General features: G+C 38.6%; 2 protein-coding genes across 5 annotated transcripts in view; one reads left to right on the top strand and one right to left on the bottom strand.

Annotated features, from left to right (window-relative positions):
- Window positions 1-5,993, bottom strand: part of ago1 (argonaute RISC component 1) — a 31,365-nt gene extending 25,372 nt beyond the window's left edge. For both annotated transcript variants that reach the window (XM_077221587.1, XM_077221588.1), the window contains exon 1: window positions 5,312-5,993. In XM_077221587.1, coding sequence (XP_077077702.1) covers window positions 5,312-5,336 — 25 coding nt within the window. In that variant the 5' untranslated portion in view covers window positions 5,337-5,993. The remainder of the gene's footprint in view (window positions 1-5,311) is intronic.
- A 1,665-nt stretch (window positions 5,994-7,658) lies between these two features.
- On the top strand, window positions 7,659-18,758 carry dhdds (dehydrodolichyl diphosphate synthase). Of its 3 annotated transcripts, none has more exons than XM_077221632.1 (9): window positions 7,659-7,714; window positions 8,413-8,486; window positions 9,505-9,621; window positions 12,183-12,325; window positions 12,404-12,520; window positions 14,181-14,282; window positions 14,398-14,512; window positions 15,777-15,884; window positions 18,377-18,758. In XM_077221632.1, exons 2-9 carry the CDS (start codon window positions 8,424-8,426, stop codon window positions 18,617-18,619), a joined length of 1,008 nt encoding a protein of 335 aa, XP_077077747.1. In that variant the 5' UTR covers window positions 7,659-7,714; window positions 8,413-8,423; the 3' UTR covers window positions 18,620-18,758. The 3 variants fall into 3 exon arrangements, with proteins under 3 accessions (XP_077077747.1, XP_077077746.1, XP_077077745.1); XM_077221631.1 differs by having other exon boundaries at window positions 7,678-7,711; XM_077221630.1 differs by lacking the exon at window positions 7,659-7,714 and adding an exon at window positions 7,903-7,966 and having other exon boundaries at window positions 8,391-8,486.
- The last annotated feature ends 929 nt before the right edge of the window (window positions 18,759-19,687 follow it).

The following is a 19,687-nucleotide window of genomic DNA, read 5'->3' as shown; positions in this document are numbered from 1 at the left end:
TATCACAATATATTTATTTTTGCTGGAAAAAATGGTTTATATTTCACTAAGAATGTGATTTGTAACCGAAAGATGTGATCATTGATAAGTACATTGTGTTTCAAACTACTATTTTAAAATGGTTCAGTTTAGACTTTAACTTCTGATTGTATGAGATTGTAAAGAAGCACATCAGATTAATACTAACAGACTTTTGGACCCAGTTGTATGAAGAACCCACATCAGTCGCCCACTAATATAAGAGGCCTGTTCCAATATTGAGTGGCTTGGTGTTTATTAAAGCTTGAAAACAGCGCAGCCCAAAGCAAACCTGCTTCCCTGTAACGCAGTTGTGTATCTATCACTGTTTCATCAGTCGTGTCTGTGAAATGTTAAACTAGAAGCGACTCCTGCAGTGATGTTGTGTGCTTTAGGACATAGAGAAAGAGTTGACAGAGTAATAAACAACACTCAGAGTAAATAATAACATACAACCAGGGCTTGACATTAACACCCACCAAACGCGAGTGGATTTCAGCAGTGGCGTGTTGCGCAGTCACTAGCCAATTGGTGGGTTGAATTGTATTTATAATATATACATTTTTCAATTGCAGTCTTTTAAAAAGGCTGAAATAATAAACTAAGTGCAATCTAGTGTTGTCAAAAATATCACTTTTTCGATAAATATCTGAAATATGTGAAACTCGCTCTCTCATCTCTCTCCGACAGCGAGATACACACAAACCCGCCTCTCCTCACTCACTCAATATTGTTGGTGTTACAGGGCTTGAATTTTTTCCGTGGTATTGTGCGTATTGCGCGTAATTTGACTCATTCCTGCATATTTCGTGCTCACACCCAATGTGAGCGCACATAAAGTCACCTCTCAGTACTAAATTCAGTTCTTTTGTGCTGCTTATTGTGCTTAAACAGTCAAATACACACAAAATAATGTCAAAATGCAGGTCTTGGCGAGTATTCACGTATGTTTTAAGTGAACGTGTTGAGAAAGAAAACACATGTGTAACAGTACAATGGATCTGTGTTTCAGGTCTTTAAATGACAGCAGCCTAATATACCTGCTGCCAAATTATGAGATAATATTAAAATATCTATATGGCAGTTTTTCCCGTGGTATTGATGTCAAAAGTGTGACCAGTGAAAATGCTGAGTGACCACTAACCACAGTGGCTGGTGAGCAAAAGAGTTAATGTCAAGCCCTGCATACAACTAACCATATAACCAAAAATACTGATCAATGCTTAAAATGGAGAAGAAAATCTGTTGTTGTTGCTGTTGTCAAAGGTCTGTGTCCAATCAAACTCTACTTTGTTTTGCTGGAAATTTATTTGTCACTTTGCAAGTCCAATTGGACAGATGTCAACGGTTGTGTCACCCGCCCTCACCCTTAAAAACTATAAACATCTACACAAGATCAAAGATAATACATTTACAATGAGAATAAACACAGTTTGTTCCAAAGGTAAATTACTGGCTGCTGAGAGCATGAAACATTCAAAATCAAATAGACGTTTCAAAATTGTTGAGTCTGTGTCATGTTAATAATTTTGAATATTGTTGGGTCTGGTGTGATTTTAGTAATACTATTGTAGTATTTGTTAATATTTTTAATTAGCTTTTATTTCTATATTTTCAGTTTAAATGTAATTTTTTTGTTTAGTAATCTTGCTATGTGCTTTCATCCTTTTCATTTATCTTTCTTCTCATTTAAATATTTTTTTTTAAGTTTTAGTTTCAGTAATTCTACTTAAATGAATTTAATTTCAGTTAATTGCCAAAGTAACGTTTTCTAAGTTTCCCATCTAATATTTACATTTTATTTCATATTTCAATAAACATGAAGAATTTTTAATAGCTTTGTAATAACAAAAACTGCATGCATGGTAACTTTTCAACTTTTCAAGCATTTCAATGTTTGATTTTAAAATTGGCATGGGTATTTCTTCATGTTAAGATACTATCATCTATCCCATTTTGAGAGTTGTGTTGAGACAGACAATAATAAGTCACTCTATAGCTTGTCGCTTTCACAACTTTGATCTGTTTGAGCACACTCGACACAACATTGAACCAACCAATGGCAGTGAAGGGAATATTTGGGAAACCTGCTTCAAAACACTTCAGTTTGGTGATGCTATATTGGCACAGAAATTACGCACGCCAACACTTTGTGTACTTGCGTATGATAAACAGTTTTGTTAGCATGTTGATGTCCAAAGTCCAAATCTGCATCCCGAAACAAAACTAGCTCTAGTCTAATGAGTTGAGGCCTTTAACCTCTCTGTCCATGACGAACACTCCCTCCATCATAACAAAGACCCCAGCTGCCCTCCTCTTCACACCGGGGGGAAGGAGAGGAGAGGAGCCACATCAGCACACACAAACACAGGGGCCCCAAAACATTCCCAGCCTCACCATAGCAACAGAGGAGCAACGCTCATTGTCATGGAGATCAGGAGACCCTCGGATACGTGGGGGTTTGAGGAGAGCCGGACCTTCGCCTTATTCACCGTAGTGTCAGCGAGCACCTAAACATTACACCGAGACAAGGTCATCAATCTTATCCTACACGGCCAACTTTATAGCTCGCCTATGATTTAAGAGCGCTTCGGAAAACTCTCACACGCTTTTTTCTTGTTGAGGATGTATATACTCTGCTAAAGTCTTGATCAAAGTTGCTGAGCATGTTCCTACACCAGTGCAAACGCAAGCAGCAGCAGATGGCTAGAAATGGAGCCAGATCTCAAGAAAACAGTAAACAATGGCAGCTCTCTATTAGGGATGGATATATATAGATATAGATAGATGATATACTTGCTGCTAATATAAATCTAAGCATCATTATGAATAATGTGCATTTATATTTACCCATTATATTTAATAAAAGCAATGTAATTACTATATTATTCACAATTATTCTGCTGGGAATATAACATTAACAAGAATATTGCAACTATTTTAATGCAATATAAACTTGGAGTTGGAAATTTTGATTCATGTGTGTGCATCAGATCATTTCAATGAATCAAAATTCAAAACTATTGATTGACCACTTATTTTGTTTCTGCATGGCATTTTTTATTTACCTATTTTTTTTTACAAAATGTTGATGTTGAAAATGTTGAAGCAGTGGAAGACATTGATTTTTAACTAAATGATGGTTCTTCTCACTGAAAAATAAACTTTTTAAAGCCATTTCAGAGCAAATACATGAATATAAAGATGGTAACACTTTACAATACGTTCCCATTTGTTAATGTTAGTTAATGCATTAACTAAACTAACAATGAGCAAGACATCTGTTACACTATTTGTTCATTTTTGTTGTTAGTTCATGTTGTCTCAAGTCTACAAAATAATATAAACAGATATAGCTTTTGAATATAATAATGTATCAGTTAAATGTTTACATTAAGATTAATAAATTCTAAGTTCATGTTAACCACTGGAACTTTATTGAAAAGTGTCCCCATATATTGAATATTGTCTAAAGGCAAAAAATAAAAAAAAATAAAAAAATAGCATAGCAAATCAAGCAGATGTGAGCAGAAACGTGACAGAGAAACAGAAGCGATGTTTTGGCATGGTGCTGACTGGGTTAGCGCTGGTCTGGAGTTCCAGATGTCCTGCTGTTGAGGGCTCAAGATCATAATGCACTGAAGTGTGTAAGATCCACAGAGACGCCACCTGGCCAGTGCACAGGCCATGTGACCCTTCCCCAGCCGCTCATTAATACAGGCCACTCTCCGTGTCAGAAAAACTACAAAATCTTGCAATCTGGGCTTTTCAATGGCTGATGCCATTAGACCAAAGCTATCATTTTAAAATGAGTTACTGAAAAGATATTGCAATGACAAACGTCCATTCATTGTAAGGGATAAAACTGATGTGTTTCACTAGCATCACTAAAATAAAATTGCAAAAATAATGTTTGTTTTCAAACAAGCCTACTCCTGCCCACCTGCCATTGGTCAGACAAAAGATAGTCCCACACTATTGGTTGAGTCAATTAAACAGTATTGTGTGGTGCAGTCAAGTCATGTCAGAAATATCGTATTTACGATTTGAACGCTCATGAGCGCCAACACAAAGACGTAAATATGAGTGGGAAGCTCTGGAAGCTTTTTTGGCTTCATAAATTAACCTAAAGCAAAACACACCTGATGGACATTCTTTGTTCTTGATTTTCTATAAGTAGAGTTTAAAAACCTTGCTTGCTCTGACGAAAGTGACTCTAAAGTCTAAAATACGAACTTCCCAGGAGGACTTGAATGGACCATGATTATCAAAAGAAAAAGAAAAAACAATGTTCTAAAAGTGTCACAAAGTCACACTGTTTCAACATACAAATGCCTCTGTATATTAAACTGGGCTAGAAGTATGTATTTCAACACAGAACAATTACAGACTCAGCTTTAATGTATTAAATACTGCAAAAATTGGCAGAGGAAAAAAAGAAGAAGATTATCAAGTTAGCTATTAAATCCATTCCTGAAAAAAATCTTTTCAAATTAATAAAAAAAAGGAAAAAAAGTTGATTTGTACATGCTGCTAGGCAGATTTAAGAAAGTTTGATCTCCAAGTAAACTCTTTAACATAAAGAACTGTAAAAAGAAACTATGAAAACTATGACCTGAAACATTTCCCAATTTTCCACATTCACCAAAAACTCGGAAATAAAACACCAGTTTGCACACATCCAATGCAACATCTTGTGAGTCAAATTGACAACTTCCTTCATCTGCCTTTCAAAATGCCTTTCTTCGAAACTGGGAATAATTAATCAACCGAATGTTTCTGAAAAAATAATAATCAAATCATATTCCTAAAACCCACTGCAGCTGCCATGCAGCTTTTATCCCTCCTAATAAAAAATCATTTATCTGGTCATATGCCGTACAGTCTTGTGCATTTATACTGTTAATGGAAGTGAAATTGGTAACATTGGCCTGAGCCACATTTTAGCAGGATCAATAAAGACCCCTGGGGTCACTTTCCCCTTCTGCATCTGCTGAAGGCGGGCTTCAACCTCATGTCTTCCCACGACCCCTGACCTGGGACAATCTCTCATCATTTTCCACTTATGCACAGATCAGTTATCCTACACTGCAACAAATACATCCATTTCCAGGTATCATCTAGCAATGCACATTCTAAATGGAACGTTGCAATGTATCATTCCATAAGGAAACAATGTGGAACCTTAGAATGCATCATTATAGAGTGATACAATCTTTTTAGCAATAATATCACGGGTAAACATTGTATCATTTTAAAAGCTTCACAAACAACTTAAAAGATCCGAACCCACCAGCGCCAGATGGTCCCGGCTCCATCCCATCCACTGAGCCACAAAGGGTTCACCAAAGTCCCGACGCTCAATCTCCACGGCGCCCGGCCCTTCAGGCTGGAAGCGTCCCCGACTTCCAGCCTCTTCCCTGGGCGAGAGGGATCGTCTCCTCCGCCGCTGCTGGAGCCCCAAACCCGCAGGAGTTGAAAGAGAAACAAAAGCTCCTTATTTCGGATCCCGAATGAGCCTCTCCTCCTCCGGGCTCTGTCCGTCCGAGGCTGCTGGTGCGGGTCGGGCTGCTCTCCTTCGGGGTGTTGTTCCTCCTGTTCACCGTTCAAGCTGGATCCACCAGCGGAACAAAAACGCTCGCCCCGTCCGTCCGTCCGTCACCCCCCCACAGCCCGAGAGCCCGTTCTTCTTCTTCTCCTTCTCCTTCTCCTCCCACTGCCGAGATTCTTGGCTGTCTGTTAGTCTGTTTTGTGCTCGCCCTCTAGTGTACGCTTCCCAATCCCAAAAATGAATCCCAATCAATTCATTTAGAACAGAAAGGAATGCAGGCATACTTACTGCATACTACAGTACATCTACGCACTATACTACATACTGACCCTCTTTTATTTAAAGTCCCCATGAAATCAAAATGGAAGTTTTTTGGCTTTTAGTATGAATATGTTAGCCTTACTGTTATCTATAAGCTAATGTGCTTCAAAACAGTGACAGAACTCGCATTAAGAAGATATAAGCGCTCAGGATCAGTGATTTTGATAACATCACTCAGCTTCTTATCAGATTTTCTGTCCAATCAAATGCTTTCTAGAATCAGAAGCTCCGCCCCCTACATTATAAATAGATGCTGAAGCTGCAGCTGAAATCAGTCACTTGTTCACACATTTACTATTTTCTGTGAATGTGCACATAGTAAAATTGAATGGCATGGTGCACTATAAAGGGGATAGGGAACGATTATTTCCATTGGGAAGAATGAAGTCTGGTTATACGTTACCCGAACCGCTGCAGCTTCGGTCCAGAGACACGACAGTACAGAGAGGATCGTCTGCGCTTTTCGCAAAACCAGAAAATGTATCGGACCCATTTGAATTCTGCACAGAATGCTGTATTTTAAAGCGATATGGAGGAGATTAGGAGGAAACGGCATTAGCTCAACGGCACTGGTCGAGTCTTGATATAAACAAAACGCTATTGGCTATTTTTAAATAGGGGCGGAGCTGTTCAGTATGTCCCGCCCTGTCTTCCTGTTTCAGTGGAAATTATGTCGACACATTGAATAATGCTGCACCTTTCAAGGCACTTCAGTGGGCCTTTAAGTCTAGCGGTGTACGAAATTACTTGCTAATCCTAATTAGTGCATTATATGGGTTGCGTATGGAACACCATTTCCTCCACATAAGATTTTTATTATGAAATACTCATGTTTATTGATGACACTAAGCCAAACTTATGACTTAAAAAGTCATAATTATGACATAAAGAGTCAAAATTATGGCATTAAGAAATGGGCTACCATAATTCTGTAAGATGAACTCAACAATAGTTTTACTATTTTTAACATAAGTAATTTATCCAAATTACTAACACAAAATCCTTGTAAAATGTCAAAGCACTGAAAGTCATTGAATAACGTGCAAACTAGTTACACATTTTGTAAAAAAAAAAATAATAATAATAATAAAATAGCTCATCACTTCAATTTAGTATGAATTTCCAAAAATTTTCCAAGTGATTGTTTGCAAATGTATGAAATGTAAAGTGACTTAAATAGGTCTACGTTTAATGCTTCAGATGAATAGAACTGTATAATTCTATACAATTTAAAAAATGCAAAGTGCTCCTAATTTAGACTACAATATATGTGCAAAATATTAGACAATGGTCTACATTTAGATAATTATTTTGTAGAGTCATCTAAATAGGTCAAGTCACACTTTATTTCTGTAAACCAATGATTTTGTTATATCTTGTATAAAGTACAGGTATGTTAATATATGATTGTTTTTATTTATGACTTTCTGTTGCCACAATATATTTTAGTTTAATTGTCCCCACTAATAGTACGGAATTATTTTAAAATAAATAAATAAATAAATAAATGTAACGCATTTTCATACACAAATGTATAACATTTATTTGATCATTTCTCATTGCCCCATTTGTGTGCCTTTGTGTTTTGTTTTCTATACCCCTAGCACTTTTTTACATTTAATAAAAAGTATTTAAAAAAATAATACAACAACAAAGATAAGTCGAACGTATTTTATATGTATTAATTGCAACGTTTTAAGGGACGAAAAAAAATTGTTTATTGTGCTGAGACGTTTCGAATTTTATTTTGGCGATTGCTTTGCTTGTCGCGTTTCTGTGGCGTCACTTCCTGTCAGTGGAAGAGGACGTCATCACAAACAGGTTGTGAGTTGGAGCTTTACGATTTCTTTAGAAACCCCGAATTAACTCATGAAATCAAGCTGATTTTGCATTCTTTGAATGAAAGCCTTTTTTTAATGAAAGTGTTGACAGTGACAGTACTAATTTAACATTGTAATGACGTGATATTTAGGGTAGTTAGCGCGCTGTTGTCTCTATAAATCCAGGAACCAGTTTTAAGTCATCATAATAATATTGATTTCATTAACGTTTCATTCTGTTGATTTAAATGAGTCGCTTTTTACTGACAGTTAAAGGTGTTATTGGTTTCAGATTGGCAATGTTTACTTGGAGAAAACGGTTGTGTATTGTGTGCAATATATTTTCTTATTCATGCTGACAAATATGAAAGACTTTATATTTTAATACATTATTTATCCTATGAGGACCATTTCAGAAATAGAGACAGTTGTTTATTTCAGTTTTTTGAAAATATATATGTGTTTGCATTGGCTATCCAGCACGTGATTCTGAGACATCAACATCATTTATGTAATCATATAAATGGTTGAAGATTTAGCTAGATTGGTACAATTGCAGTGCATAAGTCAGTTTGGTTATAATAAATGCCTGTTTATGACTCATGCACAAGATGTGTTTTTAACCGTTTCTTTTGATCTTGTTTGGTCTCCCACACTATTGTACATATTGTGACAGTAACTCTCTTCTTTTTTTCTTCACAGAAACAACTGCAATGTCGTGGATTCGAGAGCGGGAATTATCCCTTATAGAAAGGCTCACTGCCAACATCCTGAGGGTGTGTATCAGAGAAGGGAAGTTCGTGGAAAAGTCTAGAGAAAAACTGTAAAAAAAAATTATATGTGTGTGTGTATATATAGTGAGTACAAAAATATATAATAATGTAACTTAATAGAAACTAATTTTAGATTAATATAATTTTTTCAGTGTATATATTTGGTGTTTATTAAATATAGATGTCTTTTAAATATTAAGATGGGTGTCCCTCACATGAGGATGATCATATTTGCGGTCCTGTGGCATCTTAGGGTGTGTTCACACTTGTCATGTTTGATTGGATTAAAGCGACCCCTGGTACACCAAACAAGCGGACGAGACGCTGAAAAGATGAGTCTCGGTCCGCTTCCAAATGAATTGTGGTGTGGTTCGATTGAAATATGAACGCAACACGGAGCAAAAACATGTAAAAGAACAAAAAACAGGACATGATGTCAGAAGATGCGGCCCTAAACAGGACAGAATACTCAATCATACCTGTTTTTTCTCATCATAGTCGTGATGTTGCCCATCACAGTTCAGTAGAGGCGTCAGAACCACGTCTCCTCACTGCAGATCTTCGTGTGTGTGTGTGTGTGTGTGACGGAGGGATTCCTGACGCTGTTTTGACTCCTTTAAACACTTTATAAGCTCTTCACGAGTTCTCAGCTGGTCAAAATACCATCATATCTAGCTACGCACATACAACGAGCAACTTTAGTCCAGAACACAGCATTGTTTTGGATGTTCGGTAAGTTCTGTCACAAAATATAGGCTACGTAATAAAACCCGACCAATCATGTTGTGAACACATCCCTATATCTTTAGGTTTGGTGTTAAAATGCCAATGTTAACGCTAAGTGGACCAGGACTAAATGTTTTATTTTTTGGTTCGAAACAAGCGAACCAGACTACATGTGTAAACACGCTGAAAGATCGAAAACCCCTGTTTCAGAGGATCACCCTGTGGCCTGTACAGTGAATTGCTCTGAAATAGTCATCTAATTCCCTAATGACCCTAAACTCTTTTTGTTTCTTAGGCAGGGCCTATGCCCAAACATGTGGCCTTTATCATGGACGGTAATAGGCGTTACGCCCAGAAGACGCATGTGGAGCGGCAGGAGGGCCACTCACAGGGCTTTGAGAAACTGGCGGAGGTAAGTTTGCAGATACTGACAAACTACATGGATTTATTAGGAAATATTTGGCCATTTTGACTGCTTGAGCGATTAACAGACATCTTACCTCCCCCTTCTGTCAGTTACACAATCTACATTATTATTATTTGAATTCAGAAATTTTGGCCATTTAATTGTACTTTATATATATCTGTAAACACCGGCTGACATCAGGCATTATAAAATACATATTAAAGGGGTGGTATAATGCCCCTTTTCACAAGATGTAAAATAAGTCTCTGATATCCCCAGAATGTGTATGTGAATTTTTAGCTCAAAATACCCCACAGATAATTTTTTAAAGCATGTTAAAACTTTCCCTTTTTGAGGGTCAGTAAAAACGCGTTGTTTCGTGTGTGCCCCTTTAATTGCAAATGAGCTTCTGCTCCCGGCACAGAAGGCGGAGCTTCAAGAGCGTGTGTGTGTGTGTGTGTGTGTGTGTGTGTGTGTGTGTGTGTGTGTGTTAACAGCTCCAATTACCTCACACACAAACACTAAAATGTCAGAAACGGTGATGTCACTAACCCAAGAGGAATGTCGTGTATTCCCTACCAGCCGTTTGTTGTAGTCCTTAAAAAACGATTTCTTTAAAAGAAAAAAGAAAAATCTTCCTTTGCTTTGAACTTTGAGCATTGTAATTTTGCTGATGTTGTTTATGCGCAAACAGCAACATTACACACTAACTAAAGTTAGAAAAGTGAGCGATTTCTGATAAACACTTGATATTTTAAATCAACCCAAACAAACACACCCCTCCCTTCATTGCTCCGCTCCCAAAATGCACAAACACACAATGCAAGATTGGATGTCTCTTCATCATAGCTGAAGCAAAGCAAACTAATGCTTTGTGAAAAATAAAATGAAGATGACAAACGAACAACAAGGAAGAACAAAAAATGAACATACAGTACACAAGAGTATATATAAGCAAGAGTGTGTTGTTAGTCGCCAGCAGCTCCAGACAAACACTGACACTCAAAACTGTCCTGTTACTAGAGCTAACATTACAACAACAGCAGATCTTGGTTCAGCAAAATGTTACTCATGTATGGAGTAGAAACAACGCAACATCTGCGTCCGGTTTCAGGCCTTCCCGTTAAGGTTTCTTCAGTGCTGGAAAGCTTTTCTAATATCAACGCGGGTCCTGAAGCTCTTGCCTGATCATAACCCTTCTTTTTCCAGATATTCCGCTAATCTTGTCTCTTTTGTAAAGTCTCTCAGCCTTCTCTCTTTCTACAGTCTTTCTTCAGATCTCCCTCTTGCTCTCTCTCTCTCTCTCTCTCTCTCTCTCTCTCTCCTCCCCATCATGAGTGGACACGCCCCCTACTGCTGATTTGCTCTTTCCTCCATCATGGGTGGACACGCCCCCTACTGCTGATTGGCTCTCTCTTTCCTCCATCATGGGTGGACACGCCCCCTACTGCTGATTGGCTCTCTCTCTTTCCTCCTCCATCATGGGTGGACACGCCCCCTACTACTGATTGGCTCTCTCTTTCCTCCTCCATCATGGGTAGACACGCCCCCTACTGCTGATTGGCTCTCTCTCTTTCCTCCTCCACCATGGGTGGACACGCCCCCTACTGCTGATTGGCTCTCTCTTTCCTCCTCCATCATGGGTGGACACGCCCCCTACTGCTGATTGTCTCTCTCTCTTTCCTCCTCCATCATGGGTGGACACGCCCCCTACTGCTGATTGGCTCTCTCTTTCCTCCTCCATCATGTGGACACGCCCCCTACTGCTGATTGGCTCTCTCACTTTCCTCCTCCATCATGGGTGGACACGCCCCCTACTGCTGATTGGCGCTCTCTCTTTCCTCCATCATGAGTGGACACGCCCCTACTGCTGATTGGCTCTCTCTCTTTCCTCTTCCATCATGAGTGGACACGCCCCCCACTGCTGATTGGCTCTCTCTCTTTCCTCCATCATGGGTGGACACGCCCCCTACTGCTGATTGGCTCTCTCTTTCCTCCTCCATCATGGGTGGACACGCCCCCTACTGCTGATTGGCTCTCTCTCTTTCCTCCATCATGAGTGGACACGCCCCTACTGCTGATTGGCTCTCTCTCTTTCCTCCTCCATCATGAGTGGACAGGCCCCCTACTGCTGATTGGCTCTCTCTCTTTCCTCCTCCATGGTGGACACGCCCCCCACTGCTGATTGGCTCTCTTTCCTCCATCATGGGTAGACATGCCCCCTATTGCTTATTGGCTCTCTCTTTCCTCCGCCATCATGAGTGGACACACCCCCTACTGCTGATTGCCTACAAGCGTGTTTTGGTGCTCGGTCCGATACACTTTCAACAGCATTTCACAGAAATCGCTTACTGCACCTTTAATCAATCTCTAGACCATCAATACACTAACCATCATGCATATTGGACACAAAACTGGCAACAAGCTCCCACCAAATGCACCATATCTGAATCCCATATACATCATGTAAAAACAAAACAAACTGTGCTTTGATCCTTTATTTGACGCTCTCATTTTGAAATTTCTTGTGTTCTTTTTCTCTTAATATGCATTGTTTCCACTCATAGACGCTCCGCTGGTGCCTGAACCTGGGTATTCATGAGGTGACAGTATATGCATTCAGTATTGAGAACTTCAAGCGTGCCAAACAAGAGGTGGATGGCTTGATGGAGCTGGCCAGACAGAAGTTCAGCCGCTTGCTGGATGAGCAGTAAGTTACTCCTGCACAAGATCTATTCTTCTATCGGTTGGATAAATAAAATCGGTACAATGCATATGTAATTTCTAGGGAGAATCTTGAGAAGCATGGTGTGTGTATTCGTGTGCTGGGAGACCTGACTCTACTTCCTGAAGATCTGCAGCAGGTTATTGCCAAATCTGTGGTGTCAACTAGAGCACACAACAAGTAAGCACTGCATACTATTTCCTTTTTGTGACAGGGAAGCTTTCCTTATAACTTTTGACCTTGATACAGATCTCCTATCGCTCGTCTCCAATTAGTGCAAAATGCTGCTTCCAAATTCCTCAAAGGGAAACGTAAATTTGATCACGTTACTCCAATCTTAAAATGTCTGCATTGGCTACCTGTGCTTTTTACAATTGAGTTTAAAATTCTTCTTTATGTTTTTAAATCCTTAAACAATCTGCCACCGAGCTATTTGTCTGAGCTACTCTATCTACACAATACCACATGAAATCTGAGGTCTGGTGATAAGAGACTTCTCTCTGTCCCCAGATCGCGATTAAGGCATAGAGGAGATAGAGCCTTTGCTATTGCCGGCCCTAGGCTGTGGAACAGCCTTCCGGCGTATCAGATCAGCACAGTCCTTAACTATTTTTAAATCATCTCTTAAAAGATTTATTACACTTTTATTACACTTTATTACACTTTTCCTTGGCTTTCAATTCACTGTGAGCTTCTGTCATAAATGTCTGTTTTGGTCTGTGTTTCTTCATTTTTTATGTTGTTCAGCACTTTGATCAGCTGTGCTTGCTGTTTTAACATGTACTGTATAATTAAAATGAACTTGAAACTTGAGATCTTCAAGTATCAAAATATATATACATTTTAGCTGTCCCCGGCTGTACTCAATAAACAAGTACTAGGTGTTGCACAGACTAGTCGACTTCAATGCTCTGCCGTGACGCTTTCAGCTTGACGTCAACTAGTTAGTGATCATGGCCTATAGAGGGCACAACAGGATAAGAAATCTTTGAAGTCCACTTTAACGCTGAATTTCCAACAGTTAAAATGACAAATAAATGCATAACCTGAGAGCGCTCCACAAGATATGTTTGGTTATGTGGATGCTCAAAATTGATCAGGTGAATGCACGTTTTAAACAGCTTATTGTGTACACAAGTTAATCGCTGTTAACTTATGCGCTGCTGCATTGTAACACACACACACACACACACACACATACAGACAGTAGCTTCCGCATCACATGCAGATCACAAGCACACAAACATTCAGCATCGCAGAAATGTAGTCAACATTGTTCTGTGATTGATTAATAAAGTAGCTTAGAAACTGAAAAGTTTTAGCATTTACTTCTTAGTAACTAAAACCCACAGCTTCACTATTAGTAGAGAGACGCTGATAGGTAGAATTAATTCACACACAATCACTGTCTCACTAATGCATTCATATAAATGTCATCTTTACTGTGCGACTTTATCTGTATCTGATTTAGAACGAGCAGAAATCTGTGAGAAAGATAGCGATAGACCCAAAGACTAAAGAACTAATAAAAATAAGCTGATGTGTATGAGCAATAGCCTTGTGTCATGTGTCATGCCGTGCACAAGGCAAAACGCGTTCGAGTCTCAGCTTGAGGTTCAAGCTTATTTAATCGTGAATGACGTCAACAGCGACTTTAATCACATAAATGTCACTTTTAAAAATCTGAAGTCGTACAACCCCTAACAAGTATAGATAAACTCTGTTGCATGGTAGTGTAAAAGTTAACAAGACATCCATTGTGTTTTTAGAGCATGATATGAATCTGACGCATTTGCATTCATCTCATCTGTTGCTGACGGTGCTCTGTTTGATTATACAGGTGTTTTCTGAATGTGTGCTTTGCGTACACCTCAAGACATGAAATCGCAAATGCTGTGAAGGAAATGGCATGGGGAGTAGAGCAGGGCCTGATCAAATCCAGGTAAACTATGCTTTTCACTTAGTTTTCTTGAAATAAGTGTGAGGAAACAAAAAACATGTTTTATTACCTGTAAAGCACTGTTAGTAATTGTTTTCTTCTCTCTGTGATTTGTCAGTGATGTGTCTGAGGTGCTTCTCAGTGAGTGTCTGTATAGCAGTAATTCTCCAAACCCCGATCTGCTCATCCGTACGTCTGGAGAAGTGCGCCTGAGTGACTTCCTACTGTGGCAGGTAATAGAGATTCGCATTAGTCAATGCCGTGCCGTACAAATGCGCCACTTGCACCAACATACAAGATTTGAGTTCAGCTGCTATTCATAGTTTCATAGATTCACATTGGAACAATCTTGATTCAGATACAATCACAGTGGTTCTTTCCAGAGGTGTTTCTAGTCGTTCATCAGTACTGGGCACAGGTCCCCCATTGAAAAAGTGTGCCCACATTTTAATTTTCTTTTTAAATACTGTTTTGTCACAAATTATCTTTACCATTATATACACAGTATAGTCATTCACAAACTACACACGCAATAAAGAGCTGCTTCGGCGATGACAAATGATACATGGTAACACTTTACAATAAGGTTCATTAGTTAACATTAATTAACGTTTTTACTAACATGAACTAACCATGAGTAATACATGTGTTACTGCATTTGTTCATCTTTGTTAATGTTAGTTAATAAAAATACAGCTGTTCATTGTTTGTTCATGTTAGTTCAAAGTGCATTAACTAATGTTAACCAGATTTTAAAAAAGTATTAGTAAATGTTCAAATTAACATTAACAAAGATTAATAAATGCTGTATAAGTGAAGTTCATTATTAGTTCATGTTAACTAATGTACTGTAGTTAACTGTTATCTAATGAACCTTATTGTAAAGTGTTACTGAAAACGTTTGCAAGTTTTGTTTCCTACATTGTATTATACTTAAATATCCACTTCATCCAGCGCTGTTTTCTTTATTAGAATAAATATCCCGTACTATTTCAGTGTGAGAAACCTCTGCAAACGTTTCAGCGCATGCGTGAACTGTCCTACTGAATCAAACAGAATTGTGAACAATTTCAGACCTGAAAGCAAACCTGTTTGACAGGTTAGATTAGGATGTTTCCCTCTCTAATTCTGATTATAAACACATTACATGATTGCTGAAATATTATCAGAGGAAATTATACTCATGTTTCTCAAATGACACATAAGGAATCAGTATTATTTTACTGGTGACTAGCGATGCCCCTGGTTCTTTTTACCTACGAGTATGATAAAGTCAGGCTGTAAAGAGCGGAGTATTCCCATCACTGCTTTTGCAAATGAGGAGATTTCCCATCAAAACACACTAATGGCAGCTAAAAGTCTGGCACCGGTCTCATGGATATCTATTTGCCTTGTCCATTGTGCATCAAGCTCATATTGTTCTCAATATTCACCTTCCCCTGCAACTTTGAAGTGATGAATGTTTTTCATATTTCTTCATTATCTTATTCTCCACAGACCTCATATTCGTGTCTAGTGTTCCAGTCTGTCTTGTGGCCAGAATATTCTTTCTGGAATCTGTGTGAGGCTGTTTTGCAGTACCAGCTGAGTCATCGATCTCTCCAGGTATGCTAGATCTCTTTTGTTGTCCTGTTTTTATGGTGATTTATTGATTACATAGGTCAGTGGTCCTCAAACCTGTCCTAGGGACCCCTCGCCACTGCACATTCTGCATGTCTCCCTCACCTAACACACCTGATTCAACTTATTAGCTCATTAGTACAGACTGCAAGTCTTGAATTAGGTGTGTCTGATGAGGGAGACATATAAAATGTGCAGTGGTGAGGCATCCGTAGGACAGGTTTGAGAACCACTGACTTGGGTAACTGCTGTGTTATCTCCTTGAAACATTGGGTCTCATTCACAAAGTGTGCATACACACAAATTTGTGAGTGAAATCTGGGTACTAATGTTTTCACAAACAAATCATGATTCACCAATAACTGTCACATTAGAATTTATTCAAATTTAAGGCATGAAACAGGAATTGCGATAGTCTTTTCTTCTCTACTGTGACGTATATCTGAATAAAAAATGACTTTTCGGACGAGAAGAAATGTGCGGGGCTTGATTTTGTCCATAGGGGGTTTGATTGGATGGTTGTGGTTTGCTATTGGTGGATCTCACGCCAGTAAACACATCATCAGAGAAGCGAAGAGATGCTACAAGAGAGAGGGGAAGTTATCTTGATTCAAGATAGTGAGGCACATGAATAAAACATATAATGATGTGCACTGATAAATCATTTATAATAAATACTGCTGTCAGTTTTAATTTTCATGCATGCAAAAATCATATACACTGAGTGGCCTTATAATTGTGTTAAGATTAATTTTCCACATCGATATTTTATCACTCATTTGGCATTGCTCAGATCTTGCTGCGTGTCTATAGAGAGCGTTATATGTTTGCTGAGAGTGATGACAGGCTGCAAAGGAAACGTTCTGCAGAAATCCCTTAAAGGAGAACTCCGGGCAATTTTTAAGTTAATCTTGATCGTCAGACCTTTGTGAGTACTGACTATAGAAAAAAAACGAACCGGATTGGTGCTTGCTACGCGGAGCTGCGACCGCGAATGCCCAGAGCTCCACCCAGCTAAACGGCAGCTATGGGGGCATGGACATAAAGAGCGTTTTTGAGCCTCTTAACAGACACAAAATGCAATTAAAATGTCTGTCCAACATGAACAGGGACCCTACATGTGAACAAGATGCGTTTAGCAACTTAGCCATTGTTTCAACTCACCTAAATAGTCTTTTAGACGGCAAGCTGTAGTCTCGCGCTGCAGTCCCATGCTGTAGCCGGAAAAGGTCAACAATGTCCAGGTGGGAGGAGCGTTGATCATGTGCGACGAGTCTTCGTACATGGAATGGCATTTTTCTTCAAACGGCCCCGCTGTGTTGAGTGTGTGTAGTCATCCTTGTCAAAGTGTTCACTGCAAATGCGGTAATCTTTAGCGCGTAGTACTTCTACGGGAGTTTGCACATCAAGTTGAAATACAACTAGCCACAAACTGCAGAATCTCGAGGTCATGGAAAGGAAGACGATGAAAATATAAGCTCTTATATTTTCGCATTCTGTTGTCACAATTCGGAAAGGCACAAACACGAACCATTTCTTCTTCACTTGTAAGCAACTCTGATCATAACTCGTCGCACATGATCAACGCTCCTCCCACCTGGACATTGTTGACCTTTTCCGGCTACAGCATGGGACTGCAGCGCGAGACTACAGCTTGCCGTCTAAAAGACTATTTAGGTGAGTTGAAACAATGGCTAAGTTGTAACGCATATTGTTCACATGTAGGGTCCCTGTTCATGTTGGACAGACATTTTAATTGCATTTTGTGTCTGTTAAGAGGTTCAAAAACGCTCTTTATGTCCATGCCCCCATAGCTGCCGTTTTAGCTGGGTGGGAGCTCTGGGCATTCGCGGTCGCAGCTCCGCGTAGCAATCACCAATCCGGTTCGTTTTTTTTTCTATAGTCAGTACTCACAAAGGTCTAACGATCAAGATTAACTTAAAAATTGCCCGGAGTTCTCCTTTAAATGGACACGGTTTGGGCGGGCAGTCGCTCATTTAAAATACTCAAAGTATTAACATTTGAACAAGGTTAATAACAAATTTGTATGCATGTGTTGTGAATTATGCAGACTTTATTTTGTGAGAAGTTCTCCTGTGCATACAAATAAGAAATAATCAACGCAATTATTACTGAATGACACCCATTGTTTTGAATGGACCATTCATGTATTTAGCTCACTTATATTCGTAGATTAGTATATTGTAAATAAATTTAAAAAAAAAAATACAACTTTCTATGATTAAGAACCTTTTGACCAGCATGAAGACACAGGATATTGTATTACACCATGTGCAGTTGTTGCTTATGTTTTTGTAAACCATAACTATGAATGTTTCCCTAAACGGTTTCCTGATGACATCATTCTAGGAAGTACAGAAAAGTTGAGTAAGGATGCAAAGGCATACATTTGATGAATGTTACACATGTGCAGTTGTTCATATTCTCATTTGCTGCACATATTTGGTGTGTTGTAGAAAGCGCAGCAGCTGCACAGAGAAAGCCAGGCGCTCCAGCAGATGGAAGCGGATCGCACCTGTGTGGCTGAGATCCTGCAGCATCGTGGGAATGGAAAGCCCATGGATGTCCAGAGTCGACAGACTGCACTGCTGAACTACACCGCCAGCCGAGAGGAGAGGGTGCGCTGCTTTCTGAACGCCCTTCAGCACAAGAGAGACACTTTCTTCAACGATTTAAGCAGCCAGGCTGTCGTGGCTTAGCTCTGAACTTCTTTTATTCACTGATCTGTAAATACTTAACATCTGGAAGGATGTTTCACCCCGTTTTATGGGGCAGTGTCTATGTATGTTTGTGAATAGAACTGATCTTAAATCTTCAAATAAATTCACTTTGATTGACCACAGGGCTTCTTTTATGGATTAGAAATATACACCGTCGTTCAAAAGTTAGGGACCGGTAAGGTTTTTAATTCTGCTCACCAAGGCTGCATTTATTTGATCCAAAATACAGTAAAAATGTAATACTGTGAAATATTACAATTTAAAAACTGTTTTCTGTTTGAATATATTTTAAACTAATTTATTCCTGGGATCAAAGCTAAATGTTCAGCATCATTACTCCAGTCTTCAGTGTCACATGATCCTTCAGAAATCATTCTAATATGATGATTTAATGCTCAATAAATATTTCTGATAATTAGCAACATTTGAACAGTTGTGCACAATTTTTTTCAGGATTCTTTGATGAACAGAAAGTGAAAGAGAACAGCATTATTTGAAATAGAATCTTTTGTTACATTATAAATGTCTTAATGTCACTTTTGGTCCTTACTGAATAAACATTAATTTCTTCAACAACAACAAAATTCGTACTGACCCCAAACTTTTGAACGGTAGTGTATAATGTTACAAAATATTTTTATTTAAGAAAAAAACTATATTTTTAAGCTTTTTATTCATCTAAGAATCCTGAAAAAAATTACACAACTGTTTTCAACATTGATAATAATAATAAATGTTTCTTGAGCATCAAATCATCATATTATAATGATTTCTGAAGGATCATGTGACACTGAAGACTGGAGTAATGATGCTGAACGTTCAGCTTTGATCACAGGAATAAATAACATTTTACAATACAATCAAATAGAAAACAGTTATTTAAAACTAAATGAATGCAGCTTTGTTGTGCATAAGAGACTTCTTTCAAAAACATAAAAAACTTTGCTTTGTACGGCAGTATATACATATAAATGTAATGTATAAAAATGTATAAAGAATGTAATTAAATGAGATGAGTATGTGTGTATGAAGTTATGACTAGCAGTT

This window comes from Siphateles boraxobius, unplaced genomic scaffold (assembly GCF_051911475.1).
Source record: "Siphateles boraxobius isolate OS27281-9 unplaced genomic scaffold, OSU_SipBor_1 84, whole genome shotgun sequence".
NCBI lineage: Eukaryota > Metazoa > Chordata > Actinopteri > Cypriniformes > Leuciscidae > Siphateles > Siphateles boraxobius.
Note: the sequence above shows the minus strand (reverse complement) of the source record. Positions and strands in the feature narration are given on the sequence as shown.

Excerpts from the sequence above, each read along its gene's own strand:
- dhdds (XM_077221632.1), top strand. The coding sequence starts at position 8,424 with ATGTCGTGGATTCGAGAGCGGGAATTATCCCTTATAGAAAGGCTCACT. Across the intron at positions 8,487-9,504 it reads TCACTGCCAACATCCTGAGG|GCAGGGCCTATGCCCAAACA; the intron begins GTGTGTATCAGA and ends TTTGTTTCTTAG. Across the intron at positions 14,513-15,776 it reads GTGACTTCCTACTGTGGCAG|ACCTCATATTCGTGTCTAGT; the intron begins GTAATAGAGATT and ends TATTCTCCACAG.